This window comes from Phascolarctos cinereus, unplaced genomic scaffold (genome assembly GCF_003287225.1).
Source record: "Phascolarctos cinereus isolate Bilbo 61053 unplaced genomic scaffold, phaCin_HiC Scaffold_5;HRSCAF=322, whole genome shotgun sequence".
NCBI lineage: Eukaryota > Metazoa > Chordata > Mammalia > Diprotodontia > Phascolarctidae > Phascolarctos > Phascolarctos cinereus.
In genome coordinates, this window is record NW_027555958.1 from 117,109,066 (window position 1) to 117,129,290 (window position 20,225).

At 38.4% G+C, this 20,225-nt stretch overlaps 1 protein-coding gene across 1 annotated transcript in view; it reads right to left on the reverse strand.

The window, feature by feature from the left end:
* ARFGEF3 (ARFGEF family member 3) overlaps window positions 1–20,225 on the reverse strand; it is a 204,201-nt gene that overhangs the window by 76,135 nt on the left and 107,841 nt on the right. Inside the window, exons 8-10 of the mRNA XM_020973740.2 lie at window positions 15,126–15,204; window positions 6,800–6,904; window positions 4,253–4,580 (exon numbers count right to left, since the gene is read on the reverse strand). Coding sequence (XP_020829399.1) covers window positions 4,253–4,580; window positions 6,800–6,904; window positions 15,126–15,204 — 512 coding nt within the window. The remainder of the gene's footprint in view (window positions 1–4,252; window positions 4,581–6,799; window positions 6,905–15,125; window positions 15,205–20,225) is intronic.

Sequence of the window (20,225 nt, forward strand, 5' to 3'; positions counted from 1 at the left end):
TTTTTAGATTGTAATTTAGTGCTAGATAATCCTGAAGAGAAGAATGGCTGTTGGTAAGTCTTTGGGCTGAAAAATCTAATCACTATGTGTATTTACTTTTAAATCAATACAGGCACATAATAGGAAGAGTGGGAAGGGGAGAGATACATGAGAGTATACAAAAAATATGTAAAGATTGGCAGAGCATAAGTGAATCAAAATAAAAGCATCAGATTTCTTGGATTATGGTACAGGATGGTATAGTCATGGTTCAGGGGATGGGGCTGGCAGTACAAATTAAAATAAAGGGAAAAGAGATTCCCCTCTAATTCAGGACCATGGAAGAGAAAAATGGTATTGAAATTAGGTTTTCCTCCAAGTGTTCATTGTGTACTTTATAGGTCGAGGGAAAACAAGGAAGAGCAACCCAAGATAAATGAATAAGGTTCCCAACCGCTTTGATTCACTTGCATGTAGGGATTTGAAACCCTTGCCCTCTCTCTCCCCTGCCCTCCCCCAACTCCAAGAAACCAGAAAGACTACTTGGAAACACGGAAATAACACTTTGTGTTCAAACAATAAAATGTTAAACAAACATCCTGGACTGAAACAGGTTTGTGTGCGTAAGCTCTAAACCTTTGGATGTCTAGGTCACCAGCCTTTAGGAGTTACTGGCTTTGTTTTTTGTTTATTTGTTTGTTTTAAATGAGATGGAGGCATTTATGTAAATACGCTGCACAGATTCGGATGATGGATTTTGTTGGAGGAAGGGAGGAAGGATTCAACATTTCCAGAAGAGACAATCCAGGGGCTGAATGGACATGATATAAATATAGTTTACATAGATTTTTTAGCAAAACAGGGGTGATAATACTATCATACTTTGCTGTAGTCAGACATCTGGAGTATTAGGTTACATTCAGTTTAGCTCAACAGAAATTTATGAAACACCTATGTGCCAGGCACTGTGTTAGGCACTAAGAAAACAAAGATAAAATTAAAATAGACCTTATACTCAAGGAGCTTACATTCTATTGGAGAAAACAACACATATCCAGATAAGAGAATTCAAAACACATCCTAAATAAATACAAAATATTGGAGGGTGAGATGGGCTAGTGGAGGTGGAGACAGGGTATTAAAAACGGCAGGGAGGGAATGATAGGAAAGGCTTAAAGGAAAGGAGGGGCTCTAAGAGACAGAGGTGAGAAGAGAGCAAGCCCAGACATGGAGAGTATTGCCTGGGTAAAAGTACAGAAATGGGGGATAACAATTTTGTCTGAGGAATAGCAAATTGGCCAGTTTGTGTGGACCACAGTACACGAGAGGAAATAACATGAAATCAATTTGGAAAGATAGGCTGGAGCCAGGTTGTGAAGTGACTTAAATGCCAAACAGGAATTTGTCTTTTATCCTAGACGCAACAGAGATGCTACTGATGCCTCTTGGAAAAGAGAGTCACATGGTCAGGCCTCTGCTTTAGCAACGGTAATCTGGCAGCTGTGTAGAAAATGGGTTGGAGATGGGAAAGGTAAAATAGGAACCCAATTAGGAGGCTATTGCATCAGTCAAGAGAGAGGTACTGAAGGCCTGAACTAGTTAGAAGTTGTATGAGTGGAGAGAAGGGGAAAGAAGGGAGAAATGTTGAAGTTCTGGGCAGGACACTGATAAGATGGAGAACAGCCGGACGAGGGCAACCACAATAATAAGGGCCTTGACATCCTACCGAAGGTCAGTTGAAGGAACTGAGGTGGTTAAGCCCGGAGAAGACTTGAAAGGACATGACAGCGTGGTGATGTGAAAAGGGATTCATTTGGTTCTGCTTGACCTCAGAGGATGGAATGAGAAACAATGAGCAGAAGTTGCAGAGAGGAATGCTTAGTTTCAATGTGAAGAAAATTTCCCAGCAAAAGTGAAACAGCCTATCTCAGGAGGTTAGTGGGATTGCCATCCCTCAGGGTTCAATTTGGTCATGGAAAGCTTTTTAGGCTACTTTGAAATAGGTTCTCAGTTATTCAGCGTGATTAATGAATGGAATACTCTTAATTAATGAATAGAAAGTCATCATGGATGTATTATTATTTTGAATTTAAACATAATAAAATTACTTTCATTTATAAAATTATATGAATTATAATTTCTAGGTAATAATTATCAAATGAAAATTGTATAGAACAGGGGTTCTTAAACTGGGGTCCATGTAATTATTTTCAAAAATATTTTGATCATTGTATTTCAATATAATTAGTTTCCTTTGAAACCCTGTGCATTTGATTTTATGTATTTAATAACTTGAGAAAGGATATATAGGCTTCACCAGACTGCCAAAGGAATTCATGACACAAAAAGGTCTTCAGAGAAAGGCTAGATTACCTTATACTGGGTATGTTGTAATTGTTTTATGGATTGTATTATTCAGGGATAACCTGGGTTAAATGGCCTCTAAGGACTAGTCCAACTCTGAGATACTATGATTCTGTAATTATAACCAAGTACTAAATGGTGTGGAACAGATTGTAAATGCAACAGTAATTGAAAAAGGCAGATCACCAGCAGCTGGAATAACCAAAAAGAACTTTATCAAAGAGGTAAAACTTAAGCTGGAACTTGAATAAGAGGTAAGATCTAGAGAAGTAGGAAGTGGTGGGAAGAGCATTCTAGCCTGGAAGAAGGGCCTGAAGGTAAAAGCAGGAAGGAGTACAGCCAATGGGGAAGACGTTTGGGGAGGAAAAATGGAGAAAAGATCAATTAGGTCGGAGTAGAAGGTTCATGCTGGAGAACAGTGAAGCATCCATAGGGTGGGAAGCTTGGGATGCAGGAAGAGAAACAGATTTCATCTGGTAGGACAGGAGGAAGCAGTGTGATTCTTACTCAAAGCAAAGACTAATGAATGTGTTTCACTAATTTTAGTTCGGTAGGGGTATGAATATTAGTTTGGAGAGGAGAATTAAGCCTGGCGATTAAGGTTCCAGAGAATGATGAGGGCCTTCTAGCTCATCTATGCTCTGGTTCTTCTTTCTAAATACAAAAATGTCTGGGTTGTTACCTTTTGGATACTTGAGAGGGAGAGAAAGGCTCTCATTTCCTTTTAGAAACAAAGATATCTACGAGGCCCCCTCCCTTGACACAAGGTGTCAAAATGAAGGACAGCTTTTACTGTCTCAAAATGGCCATGGTGTCAGGGAAGAGGCATTAGAAGTGACAGGGTAGATTAATTAGTGTGATCAAAATAAAAGCCTGATAAGGTTATTTTTTGGGCAATGTAGACAGTGAATTTGAAATAATTACTCAAATAATAATGTGGGAAAGAAAAAAAAAAGCAGACCCAGAAGAGCAGACCACATAAAGGAAAAGCGAAAGACAATGAAGACACAAAGAATATTGGATGGAGACTTTGAAGGAATAACTGAAAAGCTATGATATTTTGTGCATTGGCATTTATTTAAATGTTTAAATAATGAATAAAGAAAGAAAGAAAGTTTAATTTGTCTTATTATTTTATTCGGTAAAACTTGCTATTTTATTTGTACAGAGCTTAGTAAAGAAATGCCCTCTACTAATAAAGATCAGCAATTGTTCTGCAATGCAGAGCCTTAGAGAGCTATCTGGGGCCCTCTGAGGTTAAGTGACTTGCCCAGTGTCACACATTCAGTATGTGTCCCAAGTGAGACTTGAACTCAGGTCTTCCTAACTCTGAGGCAGGTTTTCTATGCATTATGCCATGTTGTCTCACAAGTCTGTAATAAATTATTTTGAAAAATACACAGTTGTGGGCCATGGATTGTAGGATCATAGGATGATAAATGTAGAGCTGGAAAGAACCTCAGAGACCATTTACTTCAATGTACTCATTTCACAGATGAGGAAACAGAGGCCCAGGGAGGTTAAGTGATTTGTCCAAAGTCACACAAGGAATGTCAAGAGTAGAATTTGAATCTGGGTCTTCTGACCTCAGAGCCAGTGTTTGGAATTAAATTCATGAATATCAACTAAGGCAACTGAATAAATGGTAGATCAACGGGGATACAATCAAGAATACTATTAATGAAGGTCTGATGGTCATGGAACTGTAAGTCATCAAAGGTGGGCATTATGTAATATCTGCTGAGTGAATGCAAGATGGATAATTCTGTTGCTGGGTGCTATGTGGTGCATAGGAATGAAGTTTACAGCCTGGTTCAATTCATCAGTAGACTGACCAACAAACATTTGAGTATTTATGATGCCAATAAATCAGGCAAATATGGAAAGTCACACTTGAGTTCTTTCCTACCTCTTTCATGATTTTGATGGCTTCCACGCGGTGCTGGGGTGGTGGATACAGCAACACCCTATGATAAAGGGACTGCAGCACTGGCTTCATGGATTCCACCGACCCCACCAAGCGGATGAGCTCAGCTGCAATGTAGTAAATTGTGCGGGCCACAGGTCCGCTGAGAGCCGGTGCTGTGGAAGAACACCCAGATCCTCGGCCATGATCAGAAACGCCTGAGGAAGAGGAATCAGACTCCACGCTGGTGCTGTTGCTGTGAGCAGAGGTGATGGTTTTATCATGAATTGGATTTCCCAGAATCACTACAAGAGCTGGACACAGGTGCTTCCTAGGGATGGAGGGGAAAAGAAACACAGGAGATGGCAACTGCTGATAGTGTTACACTTCCAGTTTAAACGTTAAATGTCACTGGCAGAACCAAGAAAACTATTTAGTTGTAGACAAGGTTACTCCTGTGAATATAGTTATTAATATCACATGGGATACATGGACAATGATTGTGAGATATTGCCACTGCTTGGAATATTGCCAACTCTGTAAGTGATCACCCCATTGACTGTACTATTGTGCTATGTGTCTGTTTTTTTTTCAAAGTCGGCTAGTCATGGCCTGAGTCGCCAAGTCAGAAACATCCACTCTATTTTAATGGATAGATCACAGGACTTGAAGTCAAGAGATCTGGGTTCAAATCTCACTCTAAACATTTACTACCAGTGTGATCATGGGAAAATGTCAACTTTTCAGAGACTCAGCTGGAGACTACTACTCTGGTAAAGTTCTGAAAGCAGAATTATGTGGTGCAGTTGAAAGCTTTCTGGATTTGGAGTCAGAGGACATTGGTTCAAATCCCAATTCTTTTGTTTACTGTCTGACCTTGGACAAGTATCTTCTCCTCTCCCAGCCTCAGTCTCCTCGTCTTTAAAAGGAAAGGGTTCGACCAGATGGCCTCTGAGAATATTTTTAGCTCTAAATCTATGACCCTATGACTTTAGGGCTCAAATGGCAGATGTCACATAAGCAAGAGTCTCATGGCCTTAGGCTGACAAGGTTCTTCAGTATTACTGAAACATTTCCTCTTCTCTCAAGCTGGATGTTACTAAAGAAAATATCTACAGATGTAATAAAGCATCATCCTTTCTAGAACAATAATCACAAAAAAATTTTAATGGCTTAGTTACAGATATTCATTTCATTTTAATCATAATACAATTTGTTCTTTTCACTCAAGAAATGAATTTCAGATTCTTCAGTGACAAATACCATTATCCTTTCTCTTCTATGAACGAACAGTTTCCTGTAGCAATTGGATGGCCCCCTGAGGTCCTTGCCAAATTTAATACCCTGTGATTATGATTTTTGTCTAAATGATTCTCATCAAGGATGAAACAGGAAGGCAATTTCTCTGTACTATAGACATGAGTCAGGGGTGCCTAGGTGCAACACTATCTTACATTTCTATAGCATAGTCGTAGCTTAGAAAAATCTAGTTTGTCATTTATATACATATGTGTGTATACATATACACATAAATATAGGAGAAAAAGAGAAAAGAAGGCAAGAGAGGGGGAAGGAAGGAGGGAGAGAGAAAGGTAGGGAGTTAGAAAGAAAAAGTGAGAGAGAAAGAAAGAAGGAAAGGGGGAGAGGGAGAGGAGAGAGGAAGTGAGGGAGGGGGAGGGAGAGAGGGAAAGGGAGAGAGAGAGAGCACGCACTTGTATTTATGTCAGAATGTTATGGTTCTGTGATTTTGTAGGTATGGGAACTTGCTCTGCTTAATAAATTGAAACCCATTTATAATTTGTCATAGAAGCCTTAGAGAGTTGCTTCAGGCTCAAAGGGATTTAAATGACTTGACTAGTATGGTGCTGTGGAAAGGATACTGAACTTGGCATGCAGAACTTGGAGTCACTGACTTCAAATCTCAGCTCTGTCACTTATCTCTCTGTGTGACCTGAAGCAAGTCTGGGTCTCAGTGACCTCATCTGTAAAACGAGGGGCCCAACTACGAGAACTGTAAGGTCCCTTCCAGCTTTAAACAGACCTGGATTAAACCCATGACACTATGCTGCCTTTCTTGGATATATTTGGAAACAAATAGAGATAGCTCCATCAGGAAAGAGCAGAGCACCAGCAAATAACTTGGAGCTGATGTTACTGGCTAGGAACCTTTAGATTTTGGCAAAAAAAAAAGCCTCCACTCTGGCTTCAGGAAGAATAAAAAAAAATTATAGCTGTATCACAGACACCTGAAAAAAATCTATTCAACTAGAGCTCTCTTTGTCTTTTCTCTCTCTCTCCTCTTTTGCTTTTTCTCTTTTACTCCCTCCCTCTCTCCCTCCCTCTTTCTCTCCTCTCTTTTTCCTCATTCTCTCCTCATTCTCACTCTTTTTTTTCTCTCCCTTCCTCTCTCTCTAACTCCTCTCTTTCTCTCCTTCCTTCCCCCTTCTCCTTTCCTCCTCCATTCTTCCTTCTCTCTTCTCTCCTCCCCCCCCCCCATTCTTCTCCCAGTATCTTTTTTATTTGTGGACAGTACCAAAAACAAATGCTCACCAAATGAGGTCAGTGAAACCTTTGTGGTCATGCATAGTTGTAGAGCAACTGTTGAGCATGGACAGAATACACTCCAGGTAAAGAAGTTGCAGCTGTTGATTTTCACTGGAGAAAGAATGGGGAAAAATTCTCAATAGCTTGATTCTTTTGAGAATAAAAGTTGGCAAAGATAGTCTGTATCTTACACTAAAAGTTTACAGCTTTGCATTTGGTTTCTATTTCCCATTTTCCTGGAAAGGGTGAAAGATTTCTAACAGCATAACGCCCTTTATGTTAGCTTATTTTGTAGGTCATTCAGTAACTGATCCAAGGGAAAACAACCAATATTAATAGTGCAACCATTTAACTCCACAAAGGAGAATTACAGAAGACTATATTTCTACTAGTGAAAAGACAAATAGGTTATATGTTTTGGGAGAGTGTGTAAATAGAAGGGTAAAGGAAAGGATTACTTTAATAGATCTATTATCCCTGGAGATGATGGGGACTACCTCCAGCGATGACAATGATGACTACAACCCAACAATACCTTGTTATTGATTCTTGTCCATGTTTAGATACATTTTTGTCCATGTCTAGACATATTCTGGGCCATGACTTCCCATAAATACTCAATAGAAGATCTATCCAATACACTGTAAGGTTATTTTGATATTTCGTGGGTACCAGCAGAGGACAGCACACTTGTGCTATCCACTTGTTATCTCTCTCTCTGATTGATTAGGATAAATTTAACATGCAATGCGTGAAGGCAAGGAAGAGTTGCAATTGGCCTTTCAAAATTATTTTGAATTCTGTGTTTTCCTTGCTCCAATTAACCTCCAATTACTAGTAACTGGCAAAAGGATACCTTGGTGGCCTTAGCAATTAAGAAAAGCAAGTAAAAAGGCTAGCAGTGAAAATTCTATGTAAACTTTTAAGAACTAGCCTAAAGGAACATTTATTTATGTAGTCTTAGGAGGACAACTCATTTATTCCTTTCATAAACATTTATGCCACATTTAAGGAACTGTGTTACAAGCTGGAAGAGATTAAAAGATAAATAAGACAGTCTTTTCTTTGATACAGCTGAAAATGCAAATTTAAGAAGGGAGATAAGGCATCAGTAATCATAATACATAATAAAATGTAAATTCATAAGACAGACAAGATCAAAAGGCTATGAATTTTCAGAGGAAGAAAATTTTACTTTCATCTGGAGGGATCAGGAAAGACTTTATGCAGGAGGTGACAACTAAGCTAGGTATTGAAGGTGGAATGGAGATGGACAGGTTGACATAATGAGAAGTACATTGTAAGAAGAAAGGACTGGTATTGGCAAAGACATGGAGGTCGGGAAAGGATAAATAAGTTCACTCGAGTAGTTTGGTATGGCTGAAACACAGAGAATGTAGAAAGGAATAGTGTGAGCTAAGGCTAGAAAGGCAGGTTGTATAAAGTATTCTAATGTAAATGAGTTCACAAATTTCACTCATTCATCAAAAAACATTTATTATGTACTTACTATGTGCTAAATACTGAGTATACAAAGAAAGGCAAAAACAGTTCCTGCCCTCAAGGAGCCCATACACTGAAGGAGAGACAACATGGAAGCAAATAGGAACATACGGGATATATAGAGAGTAGATGGAAGGTAACCTGAGGAATATGAGATGACTGGAATGGAAGGCAGGAGCCAGGTTGTAAAGAGATTTAAATGCCATGCCAAACAGAGGTCTCTGTATTTATCCTGGAGGTAATAGGGAGCTACTAGAGTTTACTTAGTTGGGGGTGGGGGTGTGTGCGTGTAGAGAGTGACATGAGGAGACCTATCCTTTAGGAGAAAAAAATCACTTTGGCAGCTCTGTGGAAGATGGACTGGAGAGAAAGAGAGAGATAATTGAGGCAGGGAGACCAATTATAGACTATTGCAATAGTCTAGAAGAGAGGGGGTGAGGACAAGAACTCATCTGATGACTAAGTAAAGAGAAGGGGACATATTTCATAGTGAGACTGTTGTAGACTCTAGGAGATAAAACAGATATGATCATCAAATAATCAACATAGTTATTTAAATATCAAGCCAACTTTAAAGCAACTTCTGACAGAATACTTTGATTGGTGTCACGATATTACGCACGCTGGAAGCTCACTATTGGGCTGCCATCATTAAGGAATCTGATTAATATACGCTATTCAAAACCTGAAACTGTTAGAAAAAAAGGAAAATTGAAAAGTGTTGTTCGATACTCAGAAAAGCAAGCCCCTTTCTTTCTAAACCTATTGTCCTAGAAATGACAAGATTGAAGAAAACCCCAGTGCTCAAGGAATCTCCCCCTCTTGGCGCACTCCACAATGGCTCCAGAATCTAGAGGTTCTTGAGATGTTATTAGACTTTCAATAGGGGTTTCTTTCCGTACATATCAGCAAAAGTAAGGCACTATTGAAAGTGTAGTTTTTAGATCCCTTGAAACATTGGCAGGCAGGAAGTATTACCAAGGTAACCAGGGTTTTATAGTCTCCTTGGAGACTCATTGTGGCAGCTTTTCAGGGAGCTGCAGCAACCTAGAAAATGGGGAGCTCAGTGCCCTGAATGTGTCATGTCATTAAAGGTGCTATTTAAAATCAACACTTTCCACCTACACTGGCCATCTAGTTTTACATTGTGCATGTACACACATATAACACACACATAAATATTTTTTTTTCCTTTTACCAGCTCTCTGGACTCAGCCCAGAATGAATAAAAAAGGGATCCTAGCAACCATCTATCTCATTGGAAAAGCCCTGGGGAGCAAGCTGCGTGCTTAGAAGGGTCATGAGTCACTTTATCATCTGAGAATTTCATGGTCTGTAGACTTCTTCGAGATTGAAGCCGCAGTAGCTGGAGTTAATGAAGCCATCGCATGAAGAGGTCTAGAAAATGGTTTAAATCCCAAGAATTTTTTTAAGTCTTTCTAGCCCTCCTGGCCTCATCTCCCTTCTCCATGCCTTAGTATAAGCTGACTCCCAACAGGTAGTTAGTCAACCAATAAGCATTTAGTAAGTATTTGCTATGTGCCAAGCACTGTGCTAGATGCTAGGGATACAAAGAAAGGCAAAAAACAGTCCTTGCCCTCAAGGGGCTTACATTATATGGAGGACACAATAATTACATAACTAGGGATATCCAAGATATATAAAAAATGGAAGGTAATCTGAGAGAAGGTACTAGCAGCTAGGGCAGCGGGGGAAAAACCTCCTAGAGAAAGTGGGACTTAAGTGGAGTGTTTAAAAAAACAACAACTTATTCACTAAATCTTCAGATCAAATCTTCCTTCTCTGTAAAATGAGGAAGGTTGGAATAAGAGATCTCCAAGATCCTAGACTTGAACTGAGTCTTGAAGGAAGGTAGAGAAACCAAGAAGCATGACATCAGAGAGATGGAAGATGATAGCCAGTGAACTGGCACAAGGTCATTCATACATTCATTCATAAACATTTATTAAGTGACTACTATGTGCCAGCCACTGTGGACACAAAAAGAGGCAAAAGACAGTCCCTGCCTTCAAGGAACTTACACTCTAATGGAAGTCACAGAGATAAGAGAAGGTTCCTGCTAAGGAATTCTAAGTAGGTCCATATAGCTGGATCATAGAGTGTAGAGGAGAATAAAGTATAAGAAGACTGGAAAACTCAGAAGTGGCCAGGTTATAAGCAGCTTTAAATTCCAAAGAGAAGACTTAATAGTTGATCCTAAAGGTAATAGAGAGCCATTAAAGTTTGTGACCAGGAGGCCACGGCATGGTCAGACCTATACTTTAGAAAAATCAACTTGGCAGCTAAGTGGAGGATGGACTGCTATGGGGAGAGGCAAGTAGACCAATGATTAGAAGGCTATTTCAATGGACTATAAAAGTGCCTGTATTTGAGTAGTGTCTGTGTGATTGGAAAAAAGGAGAAATATATGAGAGAGGTGAAGATGGAAATTGAAAGATTTAACAATGGACTGGATATGTGGGCTGAGTGAGCATGAGGAGTCAGGATGATGCTGCAGTTCCCAGCCTGAGTGACTGGGAGGACAGTGACGCTCTTGACAGTAATGGGAAAGTCCAAAGAAGGGAGGAGTTTGAAGATAAGAAGTTCTGTTTTGGACACATGGATGTTGAGATGCTTCTGAGATATCCAGCTTGAGATAAGAGGTCCAAAAGGCAGTTACTGATGTGAGACTGGAGTTTTGGAGAGGAAACAGAGCTAGCTGTGTAAACCTGAGGCTATTTGCATAAGGATGATAATTGTACCCATGGGAGCTGATGAGATTACCAAATGAGATAGTATAGAGGGAGAAGAGAAGGATAGCTAGAATAGACCCTTGTGATCATCTGTGGCTACTGGATGTGTTATAGAGGAAGAATGAGCAAAGAGGACTGGGAAGATGTGATTGGATGCATAGGAGAGAGCCTGAAATGTCGTGAAAATCCAGAGGGGAGAGACTATCTAAGAGGAAATCTGATCAATAGTGTCAAAGGCTCCAGAGAGACAAGAAGGAAATAAGCATTTATTAAGCACCTACTAAATGCCAGGCACAATGTTAAGTGCTTTACAAATATTATCTCACTTGATCTTCACAACAACCCTGTGAGGAAGGTACTATTATTATCCCCATTTGATAGTTGAGGAAGCTGAGGGAAATCAAGTCACTCGACTTACTCATGATCACAAAGCTAGTGAGTGTCTGAGGCCATATTTGAACTCAGGTCTTTTTGTCACTGGGCCCAGGGCTCTATCCAGTGGGCCTCTTAACTGTCAGATATTAATAAGGATGAAAACTGATAAAAATCTCATCAGACTGGAAACTAAAAGATCACCTGGAGGGTCCAGTTTCAGGTGAATGATGAGGTTAGAAGTCAGATTGCAGAAGGTTTAGAAGACAGTAAGAGGAGAGGCAATGTTTAGCCACAAAGGAGAGAAGATAAATAGGATGATGGCTAATGGGGATGAATTGATCAAGTGAGAGGTTTTTTTTTTTTGGCAATTGGGGTTAAGTGACTTGCCCAGGGTCACACAGCTAGTAAGTGTCAAGTGTTTGGTCTGAGGCCGGATTTGAACTCAGGTACTCCTGACTTCAGGGCTGGTGCTCTATCCACTGCACCACATAGCTGCCCCGAGAGTTTTTAAGGATAGGAGAGATATAGCCATATTTTTTTGAAAGTAAGGAAGAAACCAGAGCCTGAAAATGAGAGAAAATGGGCAGAATATTGTGAGGAGGAAAGTAATTTGCTGGGGAAGTCAGGATGGGATGGGAGCAGGGGTGCATTCATGTAAAGGGGGTTGGCTTGGGCAAGGACAAGGGTCAACTCTTCATCTGACGTTGGAGGGAAGGAGGAAATAATGGCAGAAGATGTTTGGAATCCATTCTCTCCTTATCTCCACCTCTTAGAATGCTCAAGCACAACCTTCTATGTGAAGCCACCTCTGATCTTCCCTAGGTAGGAGTGCTCTCCTTCCAAAATTAACTTGTCTTTATTTTGTTGATGCTTATATGTGGACTTACTGACTCCTCCAACAGAATATAAGCTCTTCCAGGACAGGGACTATTCAATCTTTGTTTTCCCTCTGGTGGGTCGAATCATGGGAACTCCAGGAAGTAGAAAGTTTTAAAAATTATGGAGTGATCCTACAGATACTGGGAGTAAAACTCAAAACAAAGCCTAGTCCAAGTCCATAATAGGTCCTTAATAAATGTTTATTGATTGATTGATTAATCTTCCTTAGATCTCATTTCAAGCTAAGAGAGCTGAAAGACCACAGGTGAGCTAAGAAATTATAACAAGACATTCCAATAAAACCAAAGCTCTGGCTTACAGACTCACAAGGCTGCTTAGGGTAAATTTGTCTGACAAGCTGTATTTGAAAAGAGAATCCTTCTAAGACCCCATAAAACCTTCCTAAAATGCCTTATTTTTCCCTGGAGCTAAATGAAATATTAATTTGACTTAACTAAGAGAGAAATCTAATTAATAATGTACCTTGAAGGCTTATAAGTAGGTAGGCTTAGTGCTCCTATACCTGAGCACAGTATTATAAGTGGAACTGTACTCACTAAATGTTTATTAAGACCTCCTATGTCTTAGGCAGAATGGACTTTTAAAAGCCTTGATCCAATATCATCCAGAGGGAAGCTGAGAAAGAAAATCAATTTTGCAATGATTTCTCCCCCAGTAAAGCTCATTGTCAAATCATTGGCTTAGATATCTTAGCAATCTTGCTACTTTAAAAAAAACTAATATAATAAATACATACAATTGAAACACAAAGAGAAGTATTTCCTGTCCCCTATATAACAACAACAACAACCAAAAAAAGATGAAATATTCTCCAGGTAACCAAGAATCAGAATAGGCATTTATGCATCAAGGAGTGACTATAGGGATAAAATTGCATTCTTAAAAGATACTTCAAAATAAATTACATAAATAACTCAGTTCTCCTAAATCATACCATGACAAGACTGTGAAGCAGCAGCTGCCAAAGAAAGAAACAGAGAAACATTCACATTTGTAATTCAAATACAAACTTTGAAATAATTTTCAATTTCTTCCTGGCCCATGCTTCTGCAGTTCCCAAGCCAATGAGAGAAAACTGAACTTCTTCTTGCTCGTTAATTTGCTCATTAGTGAGGGTAAACTCTCATTTTATGAAGAGGCTCTGGCTTAGCTGACATTTCGGTTGGTAGCTGGTCACCATGAACGTTATTACTATATCTATACTTGGAGTCATTTTTGATGATTTAGAAAGCCCTTCAAGAACCTGCAGTGCCTCAAAGTAAAAACTATGCTCAGTCAGTCAACAATCTACAGGGCATAGCACAGTTTTAGACATGTGGCACATTCTCAATAAATATGGAATTGAATTTTAATAAGAACAAAATTCCCAGTTGTAGGGGACTTCTGGTTAGCAGAATGTTGGATAACTAAAAGATTTGCTATTTATAAATCTGGCACAAGTTTCTCAGTCTGAATTTCAATGTTTTGAACCGACACTAGCTAAAAAGATAAATCTTAGTGCCAAACCTGTCACATAAAAAAAATCCAATTAAAAAAAAGCCTCGTTGGAATTTATGTTTTTGAGAAAGGGGTATATGTGTGTGATTGCACTTGTGTGTGCATCTAGTGAAGATGTCTGCCTATAGCTAGAAAATCATTATGTCATGAAGTCTTTTAAGAGGGAAACTGGATACATAAAATTTTAATTACATGATCACATACTTTATTTACACAAAATATGTATCAACTGAACTGGAAGAGAGGATAAGGTAAAGATTACAAAAATATAAAAGGGAAAAAAGCCCTAAGAAAATATCAGGACACAGATTGATACAATGACCAATCACTTGACTCCAGAAGACTGAAGATGAACCAGATCTTCCTTCTCTTAGTAGAGAAGTGGTGGCCTACAGATATAGAATGAGGCATATGTTGTCAGAAAGGGTCACTGTGTCTACCTGTTTTGGCTAATTGTGCTTCTTTGTTAAAAAGAGAGGCTACTGCTGTGGGAAATTCTTGGGAAAAGACAAAAATGTTAAAAAAAAAACCCAGAAATATCAATAAAATGCCTTCAAAGTATATTTTGGGGGGCAGTTAGGTGGTGCAGTGGACAGAGCACCAGCTCTGGAGTCAGGAGGACCTGAATTCAAATCCGTCCTTAGACACATAACACTAGCTGTGCGACCCTGGGCAAGTCACTTAACTCTATTGCCTAACCAAACAAAACAAAACAAAAATAAAGTTTCTTCAAGACAAGGTTATGGTAGAATTTTTTGCAGGCTGGAAAATGGTAATTGGTGTGTGGAAATCTAGTGTCTCACTCAGGAAGAAACTCCAAGTAAATATATATTATTCATATATATTAAATATATTATATAATAGCATAATATACTATATTATATAATGTACATTATTCACAGATATCATATATATGTGTATACATATGTACATATATGTATATAGATATAGACATAAATATGTAATTATAAATATATAAAGGTTGGTATCAGGAAGACCTGAATTTGAATCCTGCTCCACACACTTAAGAGCTAAGTAACCCTAAGCTAGTTGCTTAACCTCTCTCAGCCTCAGTTTAGTAATTTGTAAAATGGGTGATAATAATAGCACCTATCTTCACATTCACAGAACATTGGTATGAGAATCAAATGGGATTTTCTATGTAAAGCAGAAAGTACTTTATAAATGCTGGCTATTATACATATTCTTTTGATAAACTACAAATAAGGTAGGAAGAGAGTCTTAAAGTAAGTGGTGGAAATAGTCCTTGATGCCCAGAGGATTTTTGCATTGGTAGCACCTACTTTATTGCAGCTTGTAGCTTCTCACACAGGACGGAGAGGACAGAGACGACATCATCACAGAGGGTTTCTAAAGTTGATCCTTCAAAACAGAAAAGATTAAAGAATAAAAGTGGTATAATAGGCCCCACAGTACCTACAGGATCACTCCATAACTTTTAAAATTTTCTACTTTCTGGAGCTCCCATGATTGGACCCACCAGAGGAAAGCCAGCAATAATAACAAGAAGAAATTCCACAGTGAAGGTAAAAACTTAGAAACAATTTCTTGATGGAACAAGGACAAGCTCAGAGAAGAACACAGATAGACTTGCATAAAATAATGAAGAGCAAAATGAGCAGAACCAAGAGAATGTTGTATACAGTAACAGCAATATTGTTTTAAGGAAAACTTTGAGTAAGTCATTTCGACTATTATAAATATGCAAGTTAAGTACAAAGGACATATAAAGGAAGATGCTATCTGTGTCCAGAGACAGAACTGTATAGAATGATTTGTGTGTGTGTGTGTTTCTAATGGCAGCCATCTCAAGGGCAGGGGGAGAAAGTAAGAAAAAAAGGAGAAAAAAAAGAAATTTATATGATAATTTTATTATATATTTAAAAGGAATAGAAAGTTGTACATAACAGATTTGTAGTTTCATGCACAATCATCTTTTTTATTATACTATGTTATTGAAATTCTTTTATTTCATAAATTTAAAATTTTTAAATTAAAATTAAAAAGAATAAGCTGAGAGGATTTATTTTCTCTTTTAATATGTCATGAACTGTTTTCTGTTCTAACTAAACATTGTTACTGTTGTTTTTCAGTCATTTCTTTGTGACCCTGTGGAGCATAGCTCACCAACACTGTCAGCGTGCTTTTCTTGGCAAAGATACTGGAGTGGTTTGCCATTTCTTTCTCCAATGGATTGATGTAAACAGAGGTTAAGTGAATTGTCCAGTGTCACACACTAGTAAGTGTCTGAGGCCATATTTAAACTGGAGTCAGGAAGACTCCAGGCCCAGCACTCTATCCACTGAGCCTCCTAGCTGCCTAAAATAAACATTATCCTCATATAAGTGAGAGAGCATTCAAAAATATTAAAATGGACCAACATAAGCCAGAGAGACTGAACTAAGCAGGGTTCAGCTAAGTTCACTTCTCAGAATGCCAGGGAGTAGTTTGAAAGGTTGTGAGCAGGCAAGAGGAGTGAGACCACAGAATAAGAGACATTGTAAGTAACGGGAGAGAACTCTGTCTCCTGCCATTTTAAAATATATCCTCTGAGTCAACAGGGCACCTGTGGAGCTTATTGCTACAAGGAGAGATGGATGGCTACACCCAGGAGGAGCTTGTTTATTATATATTAGTAGAAAGAAACTAACAGTCTTTCTCAGGCTTACACAAATTAGGTGCTCTTGTTGCTGGATGGGTGGATGGATTAATGGGTGAATATGTACTCAAGGGATATAAGTTTGAGAAGAAAAACCTCATTACAAGTGTGAGCTATTCAAAGTCATCAGTTGCTCTCCTAGGTTATTAGTCATTCATGTTAAATAATTTGCTTATATGTGTTACATGTAGTGAAGCAACTAGGCAGTATGGTAAATAGAGCACTGGATTGGAATCAGGAGAAGCTGGATTTGAATACTGCCTCAGACATTTATTTGCTGTGTGATTATGGGCAACCTATTTACCTCTCTGTTCCTCAATTTCCTCATCTGTAAAATGGGGATAATAAGTGCATATCTCACAGGGTTGTTATGAGGCTCAAATGAAATAACATATTAAAGTATTTTGTAAACCTTAAAGTGCTATTGAGGACCAGAACAAATTTGCTTCTTGGAGGATCAGGGGAACTTGGCTTAGGGTGTGGCTTAACCTGTGCCAGAAGTAGGAAGTTGGGGAGCAGATAAAGGTTAATATTTCTTTGGATGAATACGGGAACTCTCGAAAAGCTCATTTTAGACTAGGGATAATATCGTTCTAATAATAATAATAATAATTAGCATTTATAAAGGGCCCTAAAGTTTGCAATATATAGTATATGTTATCTAATTTGACCGTTATAACAATCCTGTGAGGTACGTGCTATCATCCCCACTTTATAGATGAAGAAACTGAGGCTGGGAAAGGTTAAATGAATTGCCTAGATTTACACAGCTAATAAGTATCCAAGGCAGTATTTGAATTCACATATTTCTGACTCTAAGTCCATTACTCTATCCATTACACAACTTGTCTAAAGGAAATAATACAGTATCTTTTGTATTATTAGGGGGAAAAGGAGTAAGTTTAGAAATAACTTAAGTGCTAAATGTAGGCATCAGACTTAAACACATAGGTTGACTTTGTATTTACTCTAGATAGATATAATCACCTGTTGATCAACACTTCAGTGGTTCTGTGATCTTATAGATGTGGGTATTTCCTCCACCAGTGTAGATAGCAACCTATCCTGTGCTTTCTTATCTTGTATAATTCTTTCCTCTGTTCATCTATATAGAGTCTGCTTGATGTATGAGAGGACTTCCTTTAAATCTTCTACATTTCATTGTCCTCAGTAGGGCTCGAAGTCCATTCAGTTGCTATCCCTTCCTCTCACCATATTACTGGACTTCTTCCTTTCCTGATCAAATATGACATCAATAATGTCCCTTAGATTACTTCCTGTGTGCAGTGTGCACAGAAATAGTGCAGCAGCCTACTTGTACCTATGGTGCATCTGTTGGTCTTTGGGTCACCTCTTTCTCTGATTCTTCTGGGATTATGGAATTTCAAGATCCGCAAGATATATAGCAGGATTGCGAGAACTTTTGTGTCAAAAAGAAGAGTGTTGAAGGCACCCATCAATTGGGGAATGGTTAAAAGAACTGTGGTACATTAACATAATGGAATATTACAGTGTACTAAGAATTTGTGAAGATGAAGAATTCCAAAAAGCATAGGAAGACTTCTAGGAACTGATACAGAATGAAGCAAGCAGAACAAGGAAGGCAATATTAAAAATTCCTACGACAATGCAAATGGAAAGGATAACAACATCAATCAAATGAATATGAATAATTAATGATTATAATGATCAAACCAGATCATGGAAAAGAGATGAGAAAGTGAACCTTCCTCCCTTCTTTGCAGAGCTGGAGAACTAGGAATGAGGAGCTATCAGACTTAATTGATATACTGTGAGTTTTTCTGAAATGCTTCCCCTTCTCCTTCTTGTTAAATATTTGCTACAAAGGGTGGTATGCTGGGTTGGGAAAGGGAAAAGAATATATTCAGAAGCAAAAGTGATGTAAAAACAAAAGGTATCAATTAAAAATGAGATAGGTTTTTGAACCAGGGAGATTAGGACAGTTAAAAAACATTGCACAATTTCCCAAATAGAATCCAGCTTGATATTTTCCTCTACTTATGTAATTCTGAGGTCCAGCTCAATGTTTACCTGCAGTACTTATCTCAGATATATGTTAATATAAATTTGTCAATGAACTGGTCAACCAAATGCATGTCATTGTCTGGACAATGACACAGTCAGACCTATATCTAGTTTATTCCATATGGATTGTCCCATTGTTGCCCATTGATATTTTTTATATCCCCAGAGGCTTTTTGTACATTAGCTTTTGTTGTCCTTAAGTTTACTGACCGTAAGGTACTATTATCAGCAACTTACTACGGCCAAGGGTAGCAGAGATAGGGCAAGAGCCACATTTCCAAGACAGCAGACACATCTTGAGCATTGGGGCACCAAAGACAAGTAATCTGATGCTTTGCCACCAAAGCATACGAGGAGTCTGCCAAAGAGCCACTTCTATCTTTAATATATTAGCTTTCTCCCATAAGGTCCAGTTGCTGAAGTGCTAAAACAAGTTGGAATATCCAACTTATGGAGACAACCATTTTACAATACACTTTTAATTTTTTTTAAACAATGTAATCATCATTTTAGGCTTTTATGAAATATAGTTAGCTTTTGACTATTGATGGTAGATGGTAGATCATTCATTAAAATATTTTGTAAGTGCCTACGATGTACGAGACATTGTACTAGATCTTGTCTCTAAAGACAAAATTAAATACAACTGTTGGGAATCTCATTTTCTTATTGATTTTCAAGTCACACTGTTCCGGAAGGAAGATGCTCTGGGGCAGTGAAATGGGCAAAAGGCAAGAGAGGAAAATAACCTGGAAAACCCACAAAATGGAAAGTTAGTATTGGAATAATGGAGTTAATGTTACCTTTTTTATTTAAATAAAGACTACAAAAACCAAATGAAATTGCCCTAAAAAATGCAGTACTGTGAATTGTCAGATTTCTTGAGTTACTGACAATGACTACAGTACCAATGGCCAAGAATGGTGGGAAGGGTGCAGGGAGTTGAGGATCAGAGAAAGATACATACAAAGAAAAAATAAAAGGAAAATCTAGGATTGAGTTATAAAGCAAAGAATATATGCTTTCCTTTGAAAGCTCTAGCATTTGGCTTGATTAGACTTAGCCCCATAGTATTACTGTTCTAGTCAGTGCCACATCAAGTCCCAGGGAATAATTCCTCCCACAGTGAGCTTCTCTAGTTATTCCATTCAGAGCAGAGCCTCCCAAAGTTAAAGAAAAAAGAGGAGATGAACTACCAGCAGGAGCTGAGAATGATGACTATTTCAGAGAGTAATAGGAAGTACTTTTTTTGGAAGATGCATCTAGTCCTGAGATTTCATTGGTATAGGGAACTCTCTGTGAGGAAATTTCCTTTACCCCTGAAGATAAGCAATAGTTCTATAGTCTTAAGGAGTACCTCAAGGATGTGAATAGCAGGGTATGACTAGAATAGCAGGGTATTTACCTAATAATTCAGAAAGCAGTGATAGTCCCCCAGTTCCGACCAATGGCCCAAATTAAGTTAGCTTAATTTAAATAATTAAGGTTCCCCTCATTCTCCAAGCATGCTTTCCACTTTGCTTACTTGATTAAAAGACCCTTATATTCCCTAGTACTGTTTCCTGGGATCTCTGAGCCAATTTGTCTCTCCTCTATCTCTCCTTTCACGCAGCCCCATCTCTTATTTCTTGCTCTTTTCTTCTACTGACTTCCTATCTACTCACCCCTCCTTAATTAA